Here is a 25,355-nt window from a genome sequence, read left to right on the forward strand (position 1 = left end):
GAGGCAGGAGACTCGCTTGAGCCCAGGAGTTGGAGGTTGCTGTGAGCGTGATGCCATGGCACTCTACACAGGGGGATAGCTTGAGGCTCTGTCTCAAAAAAAAAAAAAAAAAAAGATTCCAATTCAGTAGGCCTGCAGTGGGTTCTGGGCATCTGTAGTTTAAAGAGGCATCCTGGGTGATTCTGAGGACAGCCTGGTTGAGAACTGCTTCTAATGCATCCGTTCAGCCTGCCAGCCAGTGAGTCTGCAAACGCCAGGCATAGTCTCTGTACCACACCCCTGCCGTGAGAGAGCAGGCAGGATAGGACCTACCTGGCTTTATTCCATTATCAGAGTCCATTTGTCATCCCTTTTGAAACAGGCTTCATTTCTCCCGTAAACCTTCATAATGGCCACTTCCATGCTTAGCAGATCTCTGAGCAGGAAAAGATCCAAGAAATCAAGTTCAGCCAGGTCCTTCTTATACATACAGGGTGATGAGCCACCCAGAAAAGCAGAGAGAAGTGGGTCTCCTTTCTCCCAAACCAGTGCTCTTTGACACCAAAGATAGCCTGATTCTGCTTCTTGCTTGTGCTCATTATTCTGATTCCCTTGACTGAGTCCCTCTCAGTCCCAGGAAACCCAGATAGGGTCATAGTTAATCATGGGTGTGGAGTAAAACAGGTCTGAGTTTGAATCCTGACTCCCCTACTACCTAGCCATATGGGCTTGGGGAAGTGATTTCACATCTCTGAGCCTCCACATTCTCATCTGTAAAATGGAGTTGGTAATAATGTTATTATCTGCCTCCCAGGGCCATTGTAAAATAAAATGTGAGGGCCAGGTGCAGTGGCTCAGCCTGTAACCCTAGCAGTCTGGGAGGCTAAGGTGGGGGGATCTCTTGAACTCAGGAATTCAAGACCAGCCTGAGCAAGAGCAAGAGTCTCTACTAAAAAATAGAAAATCTAGCCAGGCATTATGATGGGTGCCTGTACTCCCAGCTACCCGGGAGGCTGAGGCAAGGGGATTGCTCAAGCCCAAAAGTTTGAGGTTGCAGTGAGCTATGATGATACCATAGCACTCTACCCAGGGCAACTGAGTGAGACTCTGTCTCAAAATTAAATAAATAAAATAATTTTAAAAATAAAATAAAATGTGATACATTGCTTGTTACTTTGGCGATTGTTACACATTCCCTGGCTCTCTTAATCACCAGCTAATATGGATGTCCTGAGAGAGGGGAGGGCTTCCCTCGTAATCTGTGTCTTGTAGGGTCAACTCCTGCAGCCAGCTACGAGGAGGAGGAGCTCCCCCCAGACCCCGGTGAAGAGACGCTCACCATAGAAGCCCGATTCCAGCCTCTGCTCCCAGAGACCATGACCAAGAGCAAAGATGGGTTCCTAGGGGTGAGTTCAGGGGGGCGGTGGTCTCATGGGTGGGAGCACATCTGCAGGATCATCTGCAAGCACTTGCCTCCTGAAGGCAGGTCTGTGCTCTGTTCTTCTGTCCTTCCTCCATCAGCTTCCCTCTGTGTGCCCACTGAGCCAGGCCCCATGCCAGGCCCTAGGGTCCAGGTGGGCATGAGGCCATCCCTGCTGTCCAGGCACACAGTTGGGGTGGGGGGAGCAGGAGAGAGATGCATTCGCCTCCAACCCAGATGGGGTATCTAGGGTGGTTTCCTGGAGGAAGAGACATCTGACAGACTATAGGGTGAGGAGGGCTCAGCCAGTGACCAACAGCAGGGGTAGGAGGCTTCTGACCGGAGGAAATTGCAAGGGAGACCCTGTTAACACAGCTGTACTTCCATCTTCCCCTCAGCTCCTGGCCTCTGACACGATGCCTGACCCCTGAAAGATGCTCTTTTGAACTGGCGATGAACTAGACCTGAGATCTGGTCCCTGGCAGGGGCTATAGGGTGGGGGAGGGATCTTGAGAAGGTGGAGGTGGGAGATGAACAAATGCTATTATTGCCAGCCCCTCCCTCACCCAAGGCCCTGCAGCCCATCACTGTAGGCACCTGAGACCCTGCCTGCCTCTGTGCACCCTCCTGCCCCCCCCCCTCAGCTGTCTCTCTTCGCACCATATCAGACAGCCATCCTTTCTTCCAAATCACTGGCCTTCTTTCACCTCTGAGCCTCCTCATATGCTGTTTCCTCTGCCAGTTTCTCTTTGCATAGCCCACCCTGACTCAGCTAAGACTTGTCTTCAGTGTGAACACAGTCCTGAAGGCAGGAAGTGCCCAGCCAGATTGCTGGTTTGGCTGGACCCAGGTCATGTGGGACATGCAGGGGCATCCCAGTCAGTGGGGCTGGCAGAACAGCTGCCAGATCACCACGGGCCTCACTGCCTGACTTTGGCCTTTATTCTGCAGCAGTAAAGTACCATAGCACTTTTATTTATTTATTTATTTATTTATTTTTAAATTTTATTTTATGACAGAATCTCACCCTGGGTAGAGTGCTATAGCATCATAGCTCACAGCAACCTCAAACTCTTGGGCTCAAGAGATCCTCTTGCCTCAGCCTTCCAAGTAGCTGGGACTATAGGTACCCACCACAACATCTGGCTAGCTTTTCTATTTTTAGTAGAGATGGGGTTTCATTCTTGCTCAGGCTGATCTCAAACTCCTGAGTTCAAGCAATCTGTCCATCTTGGCCTCCCAGAGTGTTAAGATCACAGGTATGAGTCACCGGGTCTGGCCAACCATAGCAGATATTTAGAAAAGAATTTCCTCATCAGATCAGGCTTTCCAGGCTGGCGGGGGAGTGGGGTGGGAGATGGGAAGAGTAGCATAGAGAGAAATGAGAGGCAAGAAGAGCAGTTCTGGCTTGGCTCCTATGGCTCAAGTGGCTAAGGCGCCAGCCACATACACCTAAGGTGATGGGTTCGAATCTAGCCTGGTCCTGCCAAAACAACAATGAAGGCTGCAACCAAAAAAAAATAGCCGGGCATTGTGGCAGGCGCCTGTGGTCCCAGCTACTTGGGAGGCTGAGGCAAGAGACTCGCTTGAGCCCAGGAGTTGGTGGTTGCTGTGAGCTGTGATGCCATAGCACTCTACCCAGGGTGACAGCTTGAGGCTCTGTCTCGAAGATTAGTTCCCAGAGAGGGAGTTCTTAGCATGGGAGCAGTGCTAATGGAGGGCAAGGGTAGCCTGGAGAATTTGAGGAAAAGAAGGCCAGGGCGTGGCTGCTGGTGGAAAGTAGGGTGCAGGATTGGGGATCTCAGGCTTCTGGCTGGTGTCCAAGTACATGGTGGGGTACTGCCCAGATGGAGGCTATGTGAGGTTGTCTGATGGAGAGGTCCAATGGAAAGAAAATGGCATCCGTTTGGAAATGTAAAGTCAGGATGCCTGGCCTTTCTGGAGCTGTCCTTCTTTCCCCTCCCCTATGGTCCAGTCCTTGACCATAGAGACTTTACCAACATGATTATCCATCCCCTGCCAGACTTTGCTCCAGACCCAAACTCTGAGCATTAGCCCCAGGAGCAGACTAAGAGAGGAAGATTAGGAGGCAGAGAGCAAGGCTGGTGGAGTGGTGAGGAAGCTGGGGCCCCACCAGGTTGGTCTGCCAGGGAAGCAAAGGTGGTGGCAGGACCATGTGAATCCCAGAGCCACCCCCCTCCCCACCACCAAGTCCTGGGTGGCCTTCTCTGCCCCTCTTCAGCTCCATGCCCTGGAGCACTTTGCTGTGGCTAGGGCTGTGCCTGGGTGGATGCTGAGGCTCTTCATCTCAGACTAAGCCCACAAAGCTGAGATGAGCCTCTCTCTGGCAGGGTATTTCCAAGCTTGTGTCTGTCACCAGAGAAGGAGCCTCCCCAGGGTCCCTCTGCTTCTTCAGCCTGTGGGCTGGCTCAGCTTGAAGGCAGCATCTGCCCATACGTGCAACAAGCAACCCCAGAGTCATGGTTCCAGGTGCCCCAGAACTTCGTCTTCCCCACCCTAGGTCTCTCGTCTCGCCCTGTCCGGCCTCCGCAACTGGACAACCGCAGCCTTGCCAAGTGCAGTGTTTGCCGCCCGCCACTTCCAGCCCTTCCTTCCCCCTCCAGGCCAGGAGCTGGGCGAACCATGGTGGATCATCCCCAGTGAGCTGAGTGTCTTTACCGGCTATTTGTCCAACAACCGTTTCTACCCACCACCACCCAAAGGCAAAGAGGTAAGGGCAGCTGTGATGGAACCTAGGGCCTCTGCCCCAGCCTTGAGGGGCCCCTCACTGTCTGTGCCTAGACCTAAGTGTCAGGCCTGCACCACTGGCTGTCCTGCCTCCCCCTGGACACGCCCTTCCCTCACCCGGGCTCAGCAGGGTCCAGCAGGCCAGCCCGGGTCTGCACTTCTGTCCTCTAGGTCATCATCCACCGGCTCCTGAGCATGTTCCACCCTCGGCCCTTCGTGAAGACCCGCTTTGCCCCTCAGGGGGCTGTGGCCTGCCTGACAGCCATCAGCGACTTCTACTACACTGTAATGTTCCGGTGAGGGTCCCTGCAGCCAGGCCTGGAACTTTTAGGACAGCATGGGGTGGGGGTGGGGTGGGGTGTTAGGGAGGGGCAGCATTGGGAGAGAGGGCCTAGCTTCAGGGCCCCAACTCTACCACTCCCTGGCCTGTAGTCTCAAGCAAGCAGCTTTGGCTCTCTGAGCCTCAGTTTCCTCATCTGTGTATCAGGGTGGTGATGACTTCAGTGAAAAAAGTTGTGCCTTGCAAGAGGCTGGTGGCTGTGATTGTGTCATCCCCACAGAAGGGGGCAAGGAGACAGATCATGCATGCTGGCTAGAAGCTATGGGAACTCAGGGGCGGGTTGAAGCAAAGCTTCCAGTGAAAGCAGCTGGGTTTGAAGGAAGAGTAGTGTTTGGAAGGCCCGGCATTTGCTCCCGGCCACACACTACCCTCACCTGCCCAGCCTTCCTGCTGCACAAGAGTCTGGCCAAGGGTTCCCAGGCTCTGGGGAAGAGGATAGGTAGCTCCAGCCCAGCAGATGCTCTTCCCTACAGAATCCATGCTGAATTCCAGCTCAGCGAGCCACCCGACTTCCCCTTTTGGTTCTCCCCTGGCCAGTTCACTGGCCACATCATCCTCTCCAAAGATGCCACCCATGTTCGTGACTTCCGGCTCTTCGTGCCCAACCACAGGTGAGAGCTTTGGCCTGGCCCAGTTTTAGCACCCTGCTGCAGTGTGCCCTGTCCCAGCTCCAGGGGCTCAGAATCAGGGCCTCGAAAGCTAACTGGGCATATACCCAGAAGGAGGCAGTGTGAGGTGAGCTGAAAGATCACCCCACCATCCACCCTGGGGCCTGGGGCAGCAGCCAGCAGTCTCTTGCTGAAGCTGCTGCCTTCCCACCACATACTGTTGCCAGACCCCAAACAGACACAACCACATCCTACTCATGCCACCGGCACACCAGCAGGGGAGCAGGGACCCTGTTGGTTGGAGTCCAAGAAGGCTTCCGAGAGGAAATGACATCTGAGGGAATGACCTGGGGGTGAGAAGGTTTACGCAGGCAGAGGGAACAGCACAAGCAAAGGCCTGCACTTCTACGGACCCTTGCAGGGGCTTCTGGGATGCTCTGTGCCAGCCCCTGGCCTGCCTATCTCACCTGCTCAGAGTTAGCCACCTGTCAGTGGAGCAGGGGATCTAGGAGGTTCTGGCTTCACATTTTTCCAGGTGCTTCCCTGATAGCCAGCGGCTGCCTAGCAGGCCTGAATGACTTCCGTACCCGGACAAGACCTGGGCTGGGAGCTGGGAGTCCCATTGTTAAGTCTCAGCCGTGGCACCAATGGGCTGCATGTCTGTGGGCAAAGCCCTGGCCCTCTCTGAGCCTCAGTTTCCTCATCTGCCAGCAGGGAGACTAACTCTTGGCCTTTTTCACCCACAGCAGCAGGGGATGGTTGAGATGGCCTGGGAAGACAAAGGCACGTCTGTCCCCAACCCAGGGTTGTTGGGTGGGAAATGGGGAGAGTGTCCTAGACTGGATGAGACAGGAGAGAGGCCATGACCAGCCCCAGGACTGCTAGCTGCTCCGGGCCTGTGAGGTAGAGGCAGTGGCAGTGGTTGATTGTCAGTCTTGGGGCTCCCCCGTGTGGCGAATTTTCAGATTGCATGGATCAGGCCAGACTTCCTGCGGTCCTGGAGGCTGGAGAGGGAGCTGTAGTGCAGGGCCAGGCTTTCACTCCTACCCCACTGTGTCCTGAGGCCAGGCATCGAGCATCTCTCTACCTCCAACGGTCAGGAGCAGTCTATGACAGTGGCTGTAACAGCCTTATGTGAACTAGAAGGGGCTGGGCCGGTGGAGGGTGATGTGGTTCCAGTGCTGCAGGAAGAGGCAGCTGGGAAGGAGAAAGTCCACCCAGGCTCTGAGAAGGTGGACTTACCTTGCAAAGCCTCACTGTTCTCATCTGTAAAATGGGGACAGTTGTGTGTGTTAAGGAAGATAAAGTAACATGGTTAATGGGCTTTGATGATGATGGTGCTCTGTCCTGGCTATCCCTAGGTCTCTGAATGTGGACATGGAGTGGCTGTATGGGGCCAGCGAAAGCAGCAACATGGAGGTGGACATTGGATACATACCCCAGGTAAGCACACAGGTGGTTCCTACCCAGGCGGGCCCAACTGCAGGACCCTACCCCTCCCTGGCCTCTACCTTCCCACCTCCACTATGATTGTCCATGCGGGTCTCTCGGGACCCCTTAAGGATTCGTGCTCATCTGAGGCATCCTTCACCACTGACCTCTGGCCCAGATGGAGCTGGAGGCCATAGGCCCCTCGGTGCCCTCCGTGATCCTGGACAAAGATGGCAATGTGATCAACAGCCACCTGCCCTCAGGGGAGCCCCTCCAGTTTGTGTTTGAGGAAATTGAGTGGCAGCAGGAGCTGAGCTGGGAGGAGGCCGCCCGACGCCTGGAGGTGGCCATGTACCCATTCAAGAAGGTGAGGCTGGGTGGCAGTGAAGGCCAGAGCCAGCCCCATGGGCTGAGGCTGGGGCTGTGGAGCAGCAGGTGGGCACAGGCCTGCAGCGTGTGTGGGGCTCGCTGCCGAGGTTGCCACACCAGAAGGCCAGCCTATACCATTGGAACCCCACCTCTGCCATCCCATAGCTTGGAGGAGGTGTCCCCCGGCTCAGCATTGCCTCCATGCACACACACACGTCCAAACTCACATACACACTCACCGCCTGAGCAGGACCCAGCCACACACAGTCGCTTCACTCTGTCTTGACTTGGCCCCAGGTCACCTACCTGCCGTTTACCGAGGCCTTCGACCGAGCCAAGGCTGAGAATAAGCTGGTACACTCGATCCTGCTGTGGGGGGCCCTGGACGACCAGTCCTGCTGAGGTGAGGGGCCCAGCCAGCTCTGAGGGGATGAGTTTTGGGAAACTCCATACTTTGTGGGGTATAGGAGGCTCTGAGACCAACAGGACTGTTTTGCTGGAGTCATGAGAAATGTGGGGCACTCAGGGCAGGGGCAGGGAGTGAGGTCTTGGGGGTTTCTGTGCTGAGCCAGAGGAAGCTTCTGGATGTAAAAGAAAGGGCCTTGGAAGATGGGGTTCAAACTCAGCCCTTTTTAAATTGGTGACTTTGGCCTAAGTAACTTCCCCTTCCCGAGCCTCAGTTTTCTCAGCAGTAAAAGAGAATGACAAACTTACCTCCCAGAGTTGTGATAATGGCTGTGAAAGAGGCTTGTACTCAAAGTGTTATCCACAAGTGAGAAAATAGTGCCAACATTCTCAGTGTGGCTACTTAAAATCCTTTTAATGAAAAAGGAAAAAAAATAGTACCAGAGGCTGGGATTACATTACCTTATTCAGAAAATTCACCAAATACCTGCTAAATGCAAAGTCTTTAGGTGTCTAGTAGTGGATATAAAGATGAGTAAAACAATGCCCCTGTCCTCACCTAGTCAATCAACAAACCTCCTGCACAACAGTAGGCTAGGCGCTGGTATCTCCTGCTAGAGAAGGGGGATGTCAGAAAGTTCCCTGCCCTCAGGGAGCACACAGTATAAGTCTAAAAAGCAGACATTGAATAAATACAAGCATGGTGAGTGTTACACAAGGCAAGGCGTGGAGTGGCATCAGAGTGTCCGACTGAGGGCTCAGGGAAGTCTTCTTAGAGTGACATTTAAGCTGAGACTTTGAAGGATGAGTAGGTTTGTCAGGTGATAGGAGGAAAAGTGTTCTGGGTAGAGGAACAGTCTATGCAAAGGCCCTGGAGCACAGAGGGTTCAAAGGACTTAAGAAGCTGTCACTGTCAGCTTTCTACTTCTCTTTGGACCAGGCAGAACCCCTACCCCTAACCTCCGCCCAGGATGCCAGTATATTATTGATACTAATTCCAACTAACATCTATTCAGCACCTACTCTGTGGCAGGCTCTTTGAATCTGTTACTTCACCTGAGTGCAGAGACCATTCTCTAGCCCAGGAGGTTCACCCACAGCAAGATGATTGTGAGGACTGAGGAGCCCCTAATGAGACCTTGGGAGCTCCTCACTCTTCTGGTCTTCTCTTCCTGACCAGGTTCCGGGCGGACTCTCCGGGAGACCGTCCTGGAAAGTTCGCCCATCCTCACCCTCCTCAATGAGAGTTTTATCAGCACCTGGTCCCTAGTGAAGGAGCTGGAGGACCTGCAGGTGAGGGGCTGGTGGGCAAGAACAACCCCATGGGAGACCCAGGTCACTGCTCAGGACCAAGGCCTCAGGAGTGTGCCAACTCTCCCCACAGAACAACCAGGACAACCCATCCCACAGGAAGCTGGCTAGCCTGCACCTGGAGAAATACAACTTCCCCGTGGAGATGATGATCTGCCTGCCCAATGGCACTGTGGTAGGCACCCCTCTGTCCAGGCACCAGGGGGGCCCAGGGAGCAGCAAGCCAGGCCTGGACATGCAGGCCATGTTGGGCTTCAGCTCTGCTCTGCCATATCCTGACTGTGTCTCCTGATCCAGCAGAGCCTCAGTTACTACCATCGTAAATGGGAATGGTGATGTAGGTGTCATACTCAGGGATTGTGCAGCCCTGAGCTTAGTCCAGTAGCAGGGTCAGCGCCCCATGCCCACCTCCACCTCTACCCTGTGCCACACACAGCCTCCAGGGACAGAAATGTGGCCTGGAAGGGAAGGCTCACGTCAGATCATCGCAGCCAGCCCTGGGATGGAAGGGGAAGGAGGAGACAGGCCTTGTGTCAGAGAGAACCAGGGGAGGGCCCTGGCTGAGCCAGGGTTCAAGGACCCATCTCTGCCCAAGGGCTCCCTACACGCCACTCACCATGTCCTCTCACCAGGGCCTTGCAGCAGCTTTGGGAGCTGGATGGTCATGAATGCCCCTTTCACAAGCAAGGAAAGTGGGACTCAAAAAAGGCTCAGACTTGGCAAAAGTTGCAGACAACTAAGAAGTGCAGTTGGCTGGGCGTGGTGTAATCCTAACACTCTAGGAAGTAACATGGTAAATCTAACACTCTAGGAAGCTGAGGTGGAGGATCATTTGAGCCCAGCAGTTGGAGGTTGCAGTGAGCTATGATGCCACTGCACTGTAGCCTTGGGCAGAAGAGCAAGACTCTGTCTCAGAAAACCTGGGCCTGCCCATGAGCCTCAGATCTCCAGCCCTTCTGATTGAAATTACCCCTTGTCCTTAAGTCCCAACACCTGGTTAGTGTGGGACACAAGACTGTGGAGGGTGGTCAGCTTCCTCAGGATCTCAGGGTGGATGCAGGTCAGGAGCAGCAGCTGGGGTTGGCCTGGAAGAGACTTCCCACAGGGCTTGTGGAGAAGAAAGGGCACCAGCAGGAGGCTTCTGCTGTCTGTGGCTCAGGGTGATGAGATGGTATCAGGGAACCCGGGAGGAATAGCCTGGGGGGCAGAGCTGGGCGCTGCACATACCTCCCGGTGCCCACTGTGGTTGAGCCAGGCCTAGGAGCAGGGGTCACAGAGATGGGCAGACAGGACTGCTCCTGGGGACTCTGTCAGACATGTTTTTTGACTCATCTGCTGATTTGTTTGCGTCTTCATTCACCCAGTTGTTCATTTACTGGCACTGACTCTGTGCCAGATAAAGACACAGCTCTGCCCCCACCCCCAGGTGCTCACTAGCTAAAACAAGGACAAAAGGGGCCCTAGCTCTGTAAAGTGTGCGGGCATTTTGATAGATGTGAGATGGGGGTCACAGTCACAGGGACAAAGGAGAGGTCATTTTGGAGGCCAGGGCAGAAAATGGAAACGGTGATGTTGGAAGGCAGTAGGCTTTTACCCAGTGGACAAGGAGGGGATGAGCACCTGAGTGCGAGTCCCAGCATGAACAAAGACAGGAGCGAGCAGCCCGGCCTGGGCTGGGTTCTGGTGCATGCTTGGAGCAGCACTACCTGTCTGTCCCTGCCTCCGGCTGAGGCTTGAGCATGGCTGCCTCTCTCAACACAAGCAGCCACAGAGCAGAGGGCACATAGCCTGGGGGGCCACCCGCCCTGCTTAACTCACCCAGCCCTTCTCCCAGGTCCATCACATCAATGCCAACTACTTCCTGGACATCACCTCAATGAAGCCTGAGGACATCGAGAAAAACATCTTCAGCTTCTCGTCCACCTTTGAAGATCCGTCCACAGCCACCTACATGCAGTTCCTGAAGGAGGGACTCCAGCGTGGCCTGCCCCTCCTCCAGACCTAGCGTGTCTGCTGGGCACTCTCATGGACAGGCCCTCACGCCCCAGGGCCAGAGTCGTCCTCAGCCCATTTCAGACTACAGACACTACCCTCTCCCACCCCACTCGTAGGCTGTCTGGTGGGGTCCAGAGTCAACTGAAGGTGGCCATCCTCGCTTTGCCTCCAGTGTGGTGGGTAGACAAGGAGGTGCCTGAGACTCTAGTTGCCACCACCACTCCTTTCCTACCCACCTTGCTTCAGAAGCTGCTTGGGACCCCATGCTAAACTGGGGCTGGGGTGATCTCCCTGGACCTTGCCCAGCCAGTCACATAGTTCAGGCCCTTGTAGGGTGAAGAATAGGAAGGCAGAGTGGGCTGGGAAGACAGAGTCACACCTTTCCTTGCTTTCACCCCCAAACCCACAAAGAAACATCAAGAGTCCTCAGCCAATGAGGGGTATAGGCTTCCAGAGCAGCACTCCTGTTTGTCTAGACTCTAGACCAGCAGTTCTCAACCTGTGGGTTGCAACTGAGCAGTGGTTCTCAACCTTCCTAATGCCGCGACCCTTTAATACAGTTCCTCATGTTGTGGTGACCCCCAACCATAAAATTGATAAATTGACACTTCATAACTGTAATTTTGCTACTATTATGAATCATAATGTAAATATGTGATATGCAGGATGTATTTTCATTGTTACAAAAGGGTTGTGACCCACAGGTTGAGAACCACTGGTCTAGAGCTTTCTTTCCTGGCCGTACCCTCCTGTGCCTGACGTCCACAGCTGGGGTCAGCCTGAGCTGGAGACAGACTTCTGAGCCTCTGGACAGAACCCTCCTTCAGAAGTAGAAATCATGTTGTCCCTTGCTGCTCCAGACCATGTCACTCACCTAAAAACAAGACTCTAGAACTGATGTCAGGAGTTGCTGAGTGCTGCTGTCTGGGGAAGTTTACTGTAAAGTAGATTTCTGCACTGAGAGGTGCCTGAGGCCCAGGGCCAGGGAACTCCACTGCCTGTCCCAGACCCTGGCTCCAGAAGAGTACAGCCCAGCCAAAAAACAAAGCCTCCTGTAGAACTGGTGCTGTCCGCTGGGGTGCCTCAAGCCTGCCCACGTATCATGGGTGTCTGTTGATTGTCCTGTGGGGCTTTGGTCCACATCCTGAGCCGCCAACTACAGCCAGTCTCTTTTTTTATACATGCAGAAAAGGTTTTTTACATGAACTTTCTTATAACTTCTAGGTATTTTTTATAACCCTCGTGCTGAGGAGAAAGAAGGGGGCAATGGCTTCCCCAGCAGCAGCCCCATGACAGCTGGATCCGAAATCCTAGATGGATCCAGCTTGATGTCTCTGCAGTTGCACAGATGGGAAGAAGTATTCCTCTCTTCCAGCTTTTAAAAAACAGCCCTCAGAGGATCAGTGTACCCGTATTGTACTTAAAGGACTCCATCCTGTCCTCCACTCAGCCCATGAGGCATCTTTGGATTTTTCTTTCTTTAAGGTCTTGAAGTGAGGCCTGCCCCCCCATACACCCAGTTCTCTCCCCAACCCCTCTGCCCACCAGGGGCTCACTCTTCAACCCACCAGAGGAAGAAGGAGGGTAGACATGTGTTGGACACTTGCTGGACTGCCCATCGGCTGAGTCCCCTGCCTGCCATGGGAGTGTCCACTAAGCCTCTTCTTTTTTTTTCTTTCAGCCAAAGCAAGTATTGTTCTCAATTTTGTGTCCAGTGTAATAAGAACAACCAGTTATCAAGAAGCCTTCTCTATCTGGGGCATGTCGCTAACACCACAAGTACTTTTTCATTTAGTCTTCACAACAAGCCTGTAAGGTGGATGCTATTAATTGTTCCCAGTTTGTAGATGAAGAAACTTGAGTCTCAGGAAAGTGAAGCGACTTGCCCAAGGTCACTCAGAGTGGCAGAGCTGAGATTCAAACCCACATGTGACTCTGAAGGCTGTGTCTTGATTTGGGGTCTGGTGTTTCCCTGAAGGTGGAGAGGAAAACCCGGATGTCCCATTCTCCTCTGATCTCCAGACCTAGTGGGGCATGAGCCAGTGAGGCCAGCCAGGTTCTGTGTCCTGCTGGGAGGCAGTGCTCCCACGCCCCTGCAGGAGAGAAGGCACCTGAGCCCTGATGTGCGCCTCCATCCTCTTGTCAGGCATGGGATCCTATGCCTTGAGCCTCCCACTCCAGCCTGCCCTTCTGCTCAGGGAAGAACTAGGGACAACTCCACATCAATGATGTAAGGCTCTGATTGCTTGGGCTTTCCGAATCTTCCTCTGATGCCTCTGCCTGGTCCTCATCATCCCTCAAGGCTCATGGTGGGACAGAGCCCCCAACTGCCCTCTTGTCACCCCTCTGCCACTTCCTTCCTCTGTCCTTAACATGTGCTATAATAAAACTAAAGAGACTAGAGTGGTTCTAAGTGCTTTTCCTTTGAGTGGGACATGGTTCAGTTCTGTCCTTCCAGGGTCTGCCTCTCTCCCTTGTTGGGATTGGCTTGGCAAATGGATGAGAGTTTGGTGGGGCATATTTGAGCTGGAATGCTTTGGGGGACTATCTTATCTGTCACTAAAGCGCTTGAGTGACTTGTCCAAAAAAAAAAAAATGTTTGTGATAGACCAAATAGGATGACTTATTATATTGACAGTCTAGTACTCTGTTAAGAAAAAATCCTTAAGTTAAACCCATGTCTTAGAAGCAGAGCCTGAAACAGGCATGGGGTTGTTTCTGTTTGTTTTGTTTGAGGAAGTGCACTTCAGAAAAAACCTGTAAAGGAGGATTGAAGCAGAAGAGGAAAAGGAAAAATGCTGAGTAGGGACAGTCTCAGCCTAGCCTTGGTCTGATCCACAGGGGAAGGGTGCTGGGCACAAACCACGCTGCAGGGTTGAACCAACTTTTTGTACCTTGAATCAACCAATCATTGGCTTGGGAGGTGAAGTATATCCCCAAGTTAGGGAGCTCTATTCTCCTTCCTGCATGGAGGTCTGGGTGGGGCACCAACAGCATCCTTACCCAGGAAAGACAGCTAGTATAGATGTGTATAGTCTGCCATTGCCTAGGAGGATGAGGTAATGATTAAAGCACTTTTTTTTTCCCCTGAGACAGTCTCACTCTTGTTGTCCTGAATAGAGTGCTATGGCATCATCGTAGCTCATGGCAACCTCAAGCTCTCAGATTTGAGCAATCCTCTTGCCTCAGCCTCCTGAGTAACTGGGACCACAGGTACCTGCCACAATGCCTGACTAGTTTTTCTATTTTTAGTACAGACGGTTCTCACTCGGTTCTCACTCTTGCTCAGGCTGGTCTTGAACTCCTGAGCTTGGGGAATTCGCCTGCCTCGACCTTCCAGAGTGCAAGGATTACAGGTGTGAGCCACCACACCCAGCCTAAAGCACAATTTACCTTCCTGGAAAGAGCTGGACCTGGAAGTCAACCTTTATCATTTGAAATGTGGGGAAAATCAGGCCGGATGACCTCTGAGGTCTTGACCAGGACCAAGAACATAATTGACAGGGCCTAGTGCAAAATGAAAATGCAGGATCTCTTGGTAAAAATTATTAATATTAATAATTTCAAGCAGGCAATAGCTGAGTATTAAACCAAATACAGGGTTCTCTGAGCATAGGGCCCATTGGGACTGCATGGGCTGTTCACTTGTGAGGCCAGCCTTGTCCCTGGCAGATAAGGATTACAGGCTTTTGGGCCCAAGGAACCACAGCCTGGGAGCAAGGCAGCTTGAGCTTGTGCTAAGGGTGGAGGAGGAAATGTAACCCAGGAACCGGATTCCATGGAGACCAGGACAGTGAGGGATTGAGCACAGAGTGGGTTAGTGAGCCTGGCAGGAATGTGGCTGTCTCCCACGCCATCTCTGTGGCCTTGCCCATCAGTCTACCCATCTAATCAACAAAGTCACTGAATATACTGTGTGTGTGTGAGAGAGAGAGAGAGAGGCTGAAAATAGAACACTACAAAGGGCTGCAGGGCAAGAATGAGAAGAAAGAGGCCCATTTTGCCAATTCTTGCTAGGGAGAGACTTTGTAGAAGGCCTTGGCTGGGAAGCGACTATGAAAGGGACAGGAGAGATGAGGCAAGATCAGGGCCAGATGCAAACATTGAGTACGAGGGTGGGGAGGTTCTGAATTTTGCAGTATGGGTAGCGGTAGTAGACATCGCATATTTAAAGGGCTGAGCAGTGACACAATCAGACCTCAGCTTCCAGAAGATATATGGGAGTAAATGTGGAGAGCAACAAGCGGGGGACACGATGAATCTGGTCAGGAAGCCCACCCAGACCAGACAACTCTTCCCAGCGGCTCAGACCTCCGTGGGGGAGTGGCCTCTACGAGATCCGCGCGCGCCCCTGGCAGCGCCGTGGTTGCGGCGTGGTCGCCCCGCCCCCAAGCCGGCCCACCTCTGCGGGGCGGGCGGGGACGCGGCTCGGTGCGCAGCTGCAAAGGATCACTTCCGGGGGGCGGGTCAGCGGAAGTGAGGGCGGCTGGGGCTGGGCGGCCCTCCTGTGGTAGGAGGGGCGGTGAGGTGAGAGATCCTGGAGCCCGAGGCTGAGGTGAGAAATGTTCGAGGGCCGCCTAGGAGGCGGGAGCGCTGCCTCCCCTCCTGGCTTTGCACAGTTCCTCGGTGTTAGGCGCTGGGCGGAGTCCGCGGCCCCTGTTCCGGTGGGAGCCGCTGTTGTCCGCCTTTTGGCTGAGGGGAAACTCAGTCCGGGAGGGGTAGTTGCTGGTCCAAGTCACCCACCAAACTGTCTGAGCCGCACCAGGGACTTCTCGTTTCGGCCTCGCTCCTCGACCGGCCGGTCTGCTGTGCCGCTCCTTCCGAGACGGCCCCGGCGCGGAGTCTCCCGCGCCCTCAGATCCCTGGCCTGTGGGCCCTAGGGCCGCTGAGCAGGAGGCGAGGACGTGACCGACCTTGGCCGGATCGGTCGTCTGTTGCGGAGGAGGAGGGGGGGCCCGTCCGGAGCCAAGTGTCCGCAGCGGCCTCCCCCGCGTGCCGCTTGGGCCCTCGCGGGGAGACTGTCAGCGCAGGGCTCGCACCGCGGGTGCGCTCGGCAAAGTTTCTCCGAGCGCGGCGGCCCCCGGGACGCGCGGTGCGGAGAGGAGGCCCTGCTGTCAAGGAGCTCGCAGTCTCCTAAGGGAGACGCGTGGAGACGGAGCATGACAACAGCCTCGTGGGGGGCTGTGGGGCGCAAGGGCGCTAAGAACCCACCAGTGCGGCCGGCGAACTGGGGGGAGAGCTTTCTCCTAGCACTGACACTTGGTGGGGGTTGTTTAAAAGGTAAATTGGTGCCCCCTCCTTTATGTCTTTAATTCGATGCGTTTAAGGGCTCACTATGGCCTAGGCGGACACGGTGCTGTGGATGGGGCGGGGCAGTCCCAGCCCTTCAGACAAAGGGCAGAGTACACAGTTACTTAGTTAGGATCAAGAGAGGGCTCTGAAGGACAGGCAGGATGCTGTGGGAGCACAGGAAAGGACCTGACCCTGTCACAGGGAGGGGAGGGGATGCTTGAGCTGAGCTCTGGAACGTTGGAGAATACACTCGGTGCGGGGAGTGCTGGTGTTCATAGCAGAGTGGACAGGGGCTCAGAGATGGTGTGTTGGGGGCTGAAGGAAGGCCAGGGTGGCTGGAGGGCAGAGAGCAAGGGGGACAGCAGAGGGCGTGGCTGCAGTGAGTTTGGCCTAGAAAGGGCAGAGAAAGATGAGTTTGGGCTTGATGGTGAAGGGCCGTGTAGGTCACGTTGAGGAATCTAGATTTTATCCTGGTGGCTCTAGCAAGCCAGTTTTATCATATGAGTGATATGATTAGCAATGTGTTTCGGAATGATCCCTCCAGCTGTTGTGTGAGTGTTAGGACCAACTGAGTCTTTTGGAAGTAAAGTTGGAGAGGAGGTGGCTGTAATGACCAAAGTACAAAGCATGTAGTAGGGCAGTGGCAGGCACTGACATTTAGCACACAGAGGGACTTTGATAAAAGGCTTGAACTGAGGTGAGAAGATGAGTACATGCAAGAGCAGACTTTCCGCTGGCATGACCACTGAATGACCTTAGACAAGTCCCTTCCTCTTTCCAGCCTCCTTTCCCTACAGTGTATCATAAAGTCCACTTCCTCTCCCAGGGGTGGAGAAGACTTTCCAAGCGAGATCTTCAGAAAGAGCTGCTTTGTCAGTCCAGTTCTTCCCCTGTTTAGAGCCCGCCTGAAGCTCCCTGGTGACTTCTCACCCAGGCATTCCTAGCCTTCGTGACTTGACCCCCAGTCTTTTGCAGCCTTATCCTATTCTGTTCCTCTTTATATCCCTCCTGTGCCTGTGTTGGACCTGTGCTCTTGCTCCTGCTTTTCTTCCCTTCCTGCTCCCTCTAAGTTTACCACAGGGCCTTGGGGCCAGAGGGCTGAACTCATTTGGCCACCTGCCTAGTGTCTCTGGGCATATAACTAGATGTGTTGATAGTCAGCATTTGCTGGGATTACGTAGTCATGTCGTATCTCTCAGCTGGATTATGAGTTCCTTGAGAGGATGACTGTGTCTTACCCCTTCCATAGACCCTACTGTGCCCAGCAAAGGGCCTGACACAAGTGGATATTGTTGGTGTTTGAGGGACAAGGGAACAGCTCACTGATTGCATCTGCTCACCATGCAAGGACAGCTGTAAAGAGTATAGTCAGGAGTGAATGATTCACCTGTGTCACATTTTTAATAGTTCATCGAGCACTTCAAAATCTCTTGTTTCACCCACTGACCCTTAAGGTAACCTAGAGTGGCAGCTTTTCTTGTCCCCTTTTTGCAGACGGAGAAGCCAACATTCAGAAAGCCTGTTGGTGGCTGAGCCAGGATAAAACTTTTTGGCTGTTTTTCCTTGTAGCCCAGTTTACTGAGAATGGCATGAGCCGGCCATTTGTTCTCTGATCTCTCCTTGCAAGAGCCGAGCAGTGCTAGGCTGGTGGCACATGCTGTGCTTTTACATCTCATCTTCAGAATGAATTCTGAGCTTGGATGGTACCTACCATTTGGCTTTCACATGTGCTTTGTAGCTACCAAAGTGTACTGTTTACAGCTTTAGAAATTTTGCCTCAGTAAACCTTAGGGCCCAGAAAGGGTCCCTGGGCCCGCCAGGTTCACCCAGCAAGCCTGGAACAGAACCTTTAAGACTCTGGACTGGTTTTCTCCCCTGTGACACTTGAGAGAACCCTTGGTGTCAGTCATGGCTCTGTGAGGCCCGGTTTTGTGGAACTTGTGTGGTGACCATTCTGTCCCCACTGTGGGGGTTGTTTTATAGGAAGGAAAATCTGGTGTTCCTCTAGATGGCCTGATATGAAGGACTCACGCCTCACGCCTCCTGGAGCTGCAACTGCCTTGTCCTTCAAGTGCAGGAGCTGGTTGAAATGTCAGGAATGGAAGCCAATGTGGTAAGGGGCATTCCCTGGGCAGTGGTATGGTGGAGAAGGTTGGGTGTGCTGAAATATAATATATGATCTGAGACTCTCCAGTTAATTCTTCCTTTCCTGAGGCCTGGAATTGGAATGGGGCTGCCCTCCCACCGTCTACCCCCAGGAAGAACCAACCATGGTCTTGGGGCACTTCAGGAGTGTTTTATTTAGCCTTTCTGTACAGAGGGAGGGAAGAAAAGCCTGTACGATTCCTATACCCACCCAGTTCCTCACCCTTTCACTAGGTCCTCCCAACATTGCCTTAGCAGCAGGAGGTATCTTCTTAGACTTGATTTCCCCGCCCTGAGAGTGTTCTGTCCCTAGGATTGGGGAATTAAGTCTCGGCTAGAGGAGAGGATAGTAGTTGGACTCTTTGTCTCTCAGGTTATGGCTGTTTGTCTGTCTTTGCTCTAGACCATCCCAATCTGGCAAAACAAGCCACATGGGGCTGCTCGAAGTGTAGTGAGAAGAATCGGAACCAACTTACCCCTGAAGCCATGTCCCCGGGCATCCTTTGAGGTGAGTATACTAGGAGGGCAAGGTAGAGGCTCAGAGTCTGACAGGGACAGTGCTGCTTCTGTGCCTTGGACCCCTTAGCGTTGCCAAGATAAGTTGTTTCTGGTCATTATTTTATTTTGTTAAGAAATGTTCAAGTGCTTATAATGGATCCTGGTCACTGTGTTTCCCTAATTGCATATAAACCTGTGATCACAACAGTCATACTTTCAATTTGCTCATAAATTATTAGTCTTGCATCTTTGTTCCTCTGCTAAGTGACTGATTTCATCAGGCTATAGCAATCCAGTTAATCAGAGCAGGCCAATGGCCCTTGCTGAACCAGATCTCCAGACTAGTTTTGTTCTTTTTTTTTTTTTTTTTTTTTAAGTGAAGTGATCCACTGCTAAGATCCAGAATAATTTTGTCTGTGCTCTGGTATTTGCTTCAACCAGGTTCCCATTTGGTACACTGACTATTGGGACTCTTGAATTAAAAACTTTGCTTTTCTTTACTAGCTCTAAGAGTTGGTCACTTAGCTACTACTTTTAGATTTCCTCTGAGACCCTAATTCCTTAGCTTTCTCTTTCTGGCCAATCTGGCTGCTGCTTTGCTGGGCTACTTCAGTCTTGCCTCTGTGTCTAGGGATCCTTTAGCACCAAGGTGCAGCAGAGATTCCTGCCTGTTTCAAGTCTCAGACCGTTTTCTGTAATGGAAAGCTAAGTAGCAGCTGTTAGTCTCAGCTGCTTCCCTCTAGGAACTAATGGTTAAAGAGCAGCTTTAGGGCAGTGCCTGTGGCTCAGTGGGTAGGGCGCTGACCCCATGTTTCAAGGGTGGCAGGTTTGAACCCGGCCCCGGCCAAACTGCAACAAAAAAATAGCCAGGTGTTGTGGCAGGCACCTGTGGTCCCAGCTACTTGGGAGGCTGGGGCAGGAGAATGGCCTAAGCCTAGGAGTTGGAGGCTGCTATGAGCTGTGTGATGCCACAGCACTCTACCAAGGGCGATAGAGTGAGACTCTGCCTCTACAAAAAAAAAATAAATAAATAAAGAGCAGCTCTGGGGGGGGGATGGTTAAGATCTATCTGTCTTTGGGGAGCTGGGACATGAAGAAGTACTTCTGCTTTCTGTCTACACAAAGAATGTGGACTCTGGTAGAAACAGAAATGAATGAGCTGAATTTGAGTATCAGATGCTGAACTGCAAAGTCTGTGTAGAAATCCGATCTAGATTAGGTGTCAGGGTTTGGTAATAGAGTCAGAAATGGGACTGGAGGTCTTTGGGGAGTAGAGTTGGGAAGAGCTGGTCCATGACCCAGATTCCCAGTTATTCAGAATTGCCTAAAAGGCCTGGGCAAGATACGGTGCTAATGGCCTCAGTAGCCTCAAAAATAAAGGGAAAGTGGGAGGCCAAGGTGAGTGGATTGCCTTATCTCAGGAGTTCGAGACCAACCTGAGCAAGAGTGAGACCCCATCTCTAAAAATTACCCGGGTGTTGTGGCAGGCGCCGTTAGTCCCAGCTACAAGACCGAGTAAGAGAATCACTTGACCCAAGAGTTTGAGGTTGCTGTGAGCTATGATGCCAGGACGCTCTATCGAGGGCAACAAAGTCAGACTTTGTCTCAAAAAAATTTAAAATAAGATAAAGGGAAAGATGACTAGGGAGTGTGACTGAGTCCTTGGAGGTTGCCCCTACCCTTTCTATACCTTTGGGCAGATTGTCAGAGACAGAGACAACAATCAAAGGTACAGGTTCCCATGGAGCCAGTATGTGTGATTAGTAGTTGTAATACTAACATTTACTAAACACATACTGTGTGTCAGGCACTGTGCTAAGTACTTGATATGTGTTAACTCATCTAATTGCCAGGTGTAAAGGAGCATTCAGAGCTAATCCAGGAAAGTAAATGGAGGCTTCTCCTTTAGGCCCATCTTAGCAGTAGCTCCTGGGTCAGTGGAAGTCCTCCTCTGGGTGACCCTGGCTTATCTGTCACTTAACTACTAAATCCAAGAACTATTAACCCTTGATCCATTTACTAATTTGTAGAGACAGACAGATTTAACTCATGTGTAGGTCTACATTTATTATTAACTTAATAACTCTAAATTTCTGTTGTAAATTACCTTAAATTTTATTTAAGGGAATCTTATTTTTAAAATTTAACCTTATAAAAAATTAAATTATGGAAAGTTGAAGAGAATACCTATAATGACAAATGTCATTACAAAATAACTGTTAATGTCTTGGTATAGTTCCTTTCTTTTTCCACTCATAGGTGCTTTTCACTTTATTGTAATTACAGTCAACATATGGTTGAATGTTCCTAATTTTTCATTTAACCTGGTGCCATTTATACAACATCTCTAGTCTTTGGTTATTCACATGGCTTGAGGATTATTTTAAGAAATCCTATTACGGGGCCAGGTACATGGGCTAATGCCTGTAATCCTAGCACTCTGGGAGGCCAAGGTGGGTAGATTGCCTGAACTCAGGAGTTCAAGACCAGCCTGAGCAAGAGCTAGACCGTTCCTACTGAAAATAGAAAAAACTAGCTAGGCATAGTGGCGGGTACTGGTAGTACCAGAAACTCAGGAGGCTGAGGCAGGAGAATCACGTGAACCTAAGATTTTGAGGTTGTTATAAGCTACGATGATGCCACGGCACTCTACCAGGGCAGCAGAGTTAAGACTCTGTCTCAAAAAAAAAGAAAAAAGAAATCCTATGATGGTTCCTTTTGTATAAATATTTCTTCCCGGCTCGGTGCCTATGGCTCAAGTGGCTAAGGTGCCAGCCACATACACCTAAGGTGGCAGGTTCGAATCCAGCCTGGGCCCGCCAAATAACAATGACAGCTGCAACCAAAAAATAGCTGGGCGTTGTGGCGGGCGCCTGTAGTCCCAGCTACTTGGGAGGCTGAGGCAGGAGACTCGCTTGAGCCCAGGAGTTGGAGGTTGCTGTGAGCTGTGATACCACGGCACTCTACCCAGGGGGACAGCTTGAGGCTCTGTCTCAAAAAAAAAAAAATTTAAATATCTCTTCCTATTTAGATATATTTGATTTACCAGGTTTGCTTAAAACAACATTCTTGTAACATTGTAGATCCCAATTAGCTATAAAGAAGTTACAAATAGCTAGTCAAGAAAAATTTCCTGTTGCTGTAACAGGTTTTGATGATCTTGCACCTATTTCTTACCAAAGAGTAGAGTGGTTTTATACAGTGGTCATCTCCATTAAGAAATAACTCCGACTTAAGACCCTGAACTATTTGTAATCCCACAGACTCCTGTGCATTTGGCCTCTTAATGTATTTCTAACCAACAACCTTCAACTCCTCCCTAGCAAGCTTTCCTGACAGCCAGTGTTGGATTAGATAGCCTTCCTATGTATTATGCAGTTTCTGATTGGCATCATGGTGTCAAGTAAATGTTGATAAAACATCATCATGGTGTCAAGTAAATGTTTGTTGATAAATTTTGCTTCCCCATAGACCCTGCCCAACATCTCGGACCTGTGTTTGAAAGATGTGCCCCCAGTCCCCACCCTGGCTGACATTGCCTGGATTGCTGCGGATGAAGAGGAGACGTATGCCCGGGTCAGGTAGCTGAAGCAGTAGGGAAACTGGGAGCTTCTTCCCAGAAGAGGTAGCAGGCAGCAAGAAGGGTGCTTGGGAGAGGCTGAGGGCAATAGAAATGAAAGCTGTGGGCTCAGAGGGAAGCATAACCTGAGTATCTTATTGTAGTCAGAGTAGGGTAAGGAATTTTAGAGGGGTATTGTGGTCTGTTGTCCTTGTCCCTGACTGACATACTTGTCTTTCTCGGGTCCAGGAGTGATACACGCCCTCTGAGGCATACCTGGAAGCCCAGCCCCCTGATTGTCATGCAGCGCAATGCCTCAGTGCCCAACTTGCGTGGATCAGAAGAAAGACTTCTGGCCCTGAAGAAGCCAGCCCTGCCAGCCCTAAGCCGTACCACTGAGCTGCAGGATGAGCTGAGCCACCTGCGCAGCCAGATTGCCAAGATAGTGGCAGCTGATGCAGGTAAGAGCCCCTGAGTGGTACCAGAATATAGCAGGCTGTCCCTTCACCCCTGGCTTTTGGGACTAGGGATGGGCCCAGGGCTGTGGGAATTCCTTGAGCCTTGGCTAGACTGTAGTACACTTAGATGGTCTTTACCAGCCATTTTGGGCTGAATGGTTTGGTTAGGAACAAAATCTTAACTTACGCTCTCAGGCAGATTCCCTCCCTTAGCCACAAACCCTCTCTTCCATGTGTCTCTAAGATCACATATTCCATAAGCCCAAAGCAGCTTTCCTTTTCAATGTGAGAAACGGCATTCACTACTGCCACCACTGCTAAGAGACATATCCCCCATTAATACCTATTTTCCCTTTTCTTGTCCTTTCTACCAGAGATCATCTATTCCTCCACCTTTCTGTCTGCAGTTAAGTCAGAGCCACTAGAATTGATGGGAGCCTGCCTTGATCAGAGGATAACAGCCAATAGATGGATCTTTTCCCAAGATGCTCAGGATTTATCCTCATATTCCTCCCATCCTTATTTTTTCTACTTCTCATTGACATAAAGTCAGAGCTTCCAAACTTAATCATTTGGTAGCACATGAAAATCATGGTGTTCTCTTTGAAATCTTCACTTATTTAATTTTCTCATATGGAAGGGGTTTGTTTTGTTTCGTATTTTTGAGACAGTCTCACTCTGTCACCCTGGCTAAAGTACCATGGCATCATAGCTCACAGAAACCTCAAACTCTTGGGTTTGAGTGATCCTCTTGCCTCAGTCTCACAAGAAGCTGGGACTAAAGGCGTGCCAGTATGCCCAGCTAGTGTTTTCTATTTTTAGAAGAGATGGGGTCTCTTGCTCAGGCTGGTCTCAAACTCCAGAGCTCAAGCAATCCATCTGTCTTGGCCTCCCAGAGTGCTAGGATTACAGGCATGAGCCACCACACATGACCTCTCACATGGAAGTTTTATAGAATTATACTGAAATTTTCCATTTATATTTCTTGGCTACCTTTTTTGTCATTGAAGAGACAAGCAGAAGTGGTTTATAAAAACTTATGGAGTGGTTTATAAAAACTTATAGAAATTGAGGAAATTCTCCCCACTTAAATTTGGTACACTCAGAGGACTGTAATTATTCCAGTTTTGCTTAGAACTCTTTTTTTAGTTCATAGATAAGAAGATTCAGAGGAGCATAGTCAAAAGCACCAGCCCAGTTGGAGAAAGGGATACATTTACGCCTTGACTTTGTCACTGTTGCTTCAGCTTAAGACAGGGCTGTCACTGCATGCCTACTGTGAAATGGAGCTTTTAGGAGCCAAGGCCTTTGAGAGCTGGGTTTTTCTGCCCTCCTAGGACACTGAAAAGGCCCAGTGCTTCTGTTACCTGAGCCCCTGAGTGAGAAGCATAGGGGAGGGACCCTCCACTGGCTAGAGATCCAATAATCCTGGCTGTTGCGGGATGTCTTGGTGTCAACCCAGGAAATCAATGTTTGGTAGATGGTGCTATGGGAAGAAGATACTGCTGCTGTATTCTAGTCCCAATGTCCATCCATGCCTATTGTTTTCTCTTTCAGCTTCGACTTCATTAACGCCAGATTTCTTATCTCCAGGAAGTTCAAATGTCTCTTCTCCCTTACCTTGTTTTGGATCCTCATTCCACTCTACAACTTCCTTTGTCATTAGTGACATCACCGAGGAGACAGAGGTAGAGGTCCCTGAGCTTCCATCAGTCCCCCTGCTTTCTTCTGCCAGCCCTGAATGTTACAAACCAGAACACAAAGCTACCTGCAGCTCGTCTGAAGAGGATGACTGCGTCTCTCTGTCCAAAGCCAGCAGCTTTGCAGACATGATGGGTATCCTGAAGGACTTTCACCGGATGAAACAGAGCCAAGATTTGTAAGTATTTCATGAGCTCTGGTGATCTATTTACTTTTTAAGTTGCTCATGGCCAATGATGTAATACAACATAATTACATAGTTAAGTCCTCAGTAGTAGCCATTTCACGTAATTCTCAAAGCTTGTTGATGACCTGCTTGCTAGTGTTGCTTTCCGTTTGAGGAAAGAGCAACAGTTCACATTTGTTGGGCTAGGTCACCCCAACCAAATGTTAAACTTTTAGGGATTTTTTTTTTTTTTAAGATACAGTCTTACTTTTTTGCCCTTTGGTAGAGTGCCATGGTGTCACTCCTCACAGCAACCTCCTGGGCTTAGGCGATTCTCTTCCCTCAGCCTCCCAAGTAGCTGAGACTACAGGCGCCCGCCACAACCTGGTTTTGGGGTTTTTTTTGTTGTTTTTGCAGTTTCTCACCGGGGCTAGGTTTGAACCCGCCATTTCCAGCATATGGGGCCGGTGCCCTACTCCTTTGAGCCACAGGCGCCACCCATGCCTGGTTATTTTTTTGTTGCAGTTTGGCTGGGTTCAAACCTGCCATCCTTGGTATATGGGGCCAGCACCCTACCCACTGAGCCACAGGCGCTGCCCACTGTTAGGGATTTCATAACAGTTCTCATCCAATCCAACTTTTGTCCACAGTTACTTTTACCACTCCATTTGTCATACTGCTAGTAACAGTGTCTGGAGGGTTACATGACATATTTTGGTATCTCAAAATTGGTAGTCTTCTTTATAAAATTGGGGATTTCTGCTTTGAAATACAGTGATCTGGCTCAGCACCTGTTACTCAGTGAGTAAGGTGCTGGCCACATACAACGAGTCTGCCAGGTTTGAGCCTAGCCCAGGCCTGCTAAACAACAGCTGTAACCAAAAAATATCCGGGTGTTGTGGTGGGTGCCTATAGTCCCAGCTACTTAGG

The 25,355-nt window shown here is 51.1% G+C and overlaps 2 protein-coding genes across 4 annotated transcripts in view; both read left to right on the forward strand.

Annotated features, from left to right (window-relative positions):
• SELENON (selenoprotein N) overlaps positions 1 to 11,128 on the forward strand; it is a 30,146-nt gene extending 19,018 nt beyond the window's left edge. The window contains exons 3-12 of the mRNA XM_023519094.1: positions 1,252 to 1,385; positions 3,921 to 4,130; positions 4,319 to 4,443; positions 4,961 to 5,098; positions 6,457 to 6,538; positions 6,705 to 6,893; positions 7,193 to 7,298; positions 8,481 to 8,593; positions 8,685 to 8,786; positions 10,446 to 11,128. Coding sequence (XP_023374862.1) covers positions 1,252 to 1,385; positions 3,921 to 4,130; positions 4,319 to 4,443; positions 4,961 to 5,098; positions 6,457 to 6,538; positions 6,705 to 6,893; positions 7,193 to 7,298; positions 8,481 to 8,593; positions 8,685 to 8,786; positions 10,446 to 10,616 — 1,370 coding nt within the window. The 3' untranslated portion in view covers positions 10,617 to 11,128. The remainder of the gene's footprint in view (positions 1 to 1,251; positions 1,386 to 3,920; positions 4,131 to 4,318; positions 4,444 to 4,960; positions 5,099 to 6,456; positions 6,539 to 6,704; positions 6,894 to 7,192; positions 7,299 to 8,480; positions 8,594 to 8,684; positions 8,787 to 10,445) is intronic.
• A 3,948-nt stretch (positions 11,129 to 15,076) lies between these two features.
• MTFR1L (mitochondrial fission regulator 1 like) overlaps positions 15,077 to 25,355 on the forward strand; it is a 14,808-nt gene continuing 4,529 nt past the window's right edge. The window contains exons 1-6 of one of the 3 annotated variants that reach the window (XM_023519095.1): positions 15,077 to 15,161; positions 17,882 to 18,011; positions 18,447 to 18,551; positions 22,013 to 22,122; positions 22,350 to 22,561; positions 24,116 to 24,437. In XM_023519095.1, coding sequence (XP_023374863.1) covers positions 17,988 to 18,011; positions 18,447 to 18,551; positions 22,013 to 22,122; positions 22,350 to 22,561; positions 24,116 to 24,437 — 773 coding nt within the window. In that variant the 5' untranslated portion in view covers positions 15,077 to 15,161; positions 17,882 to 17,987. The other 2 variants (XM_012811430.2, XM_023519096.1) reach the window with 2 other exon arrangements.

Source organism: Otolemur garnettii, unplaced genomic scaffold, assembly GCF_000181295.1.
Source record: "Otolemur garnettii isolate 467f Iridium unplaced genomic scaffold, OtoGar3 scaffold00156, whole genome shotgun sequence".
Lineage (NCBI taxonomy): Eukaryota > Metazoa > Chordata > Mammalia > Primates > Galagidae > Otolemur > Otolemur garnettii.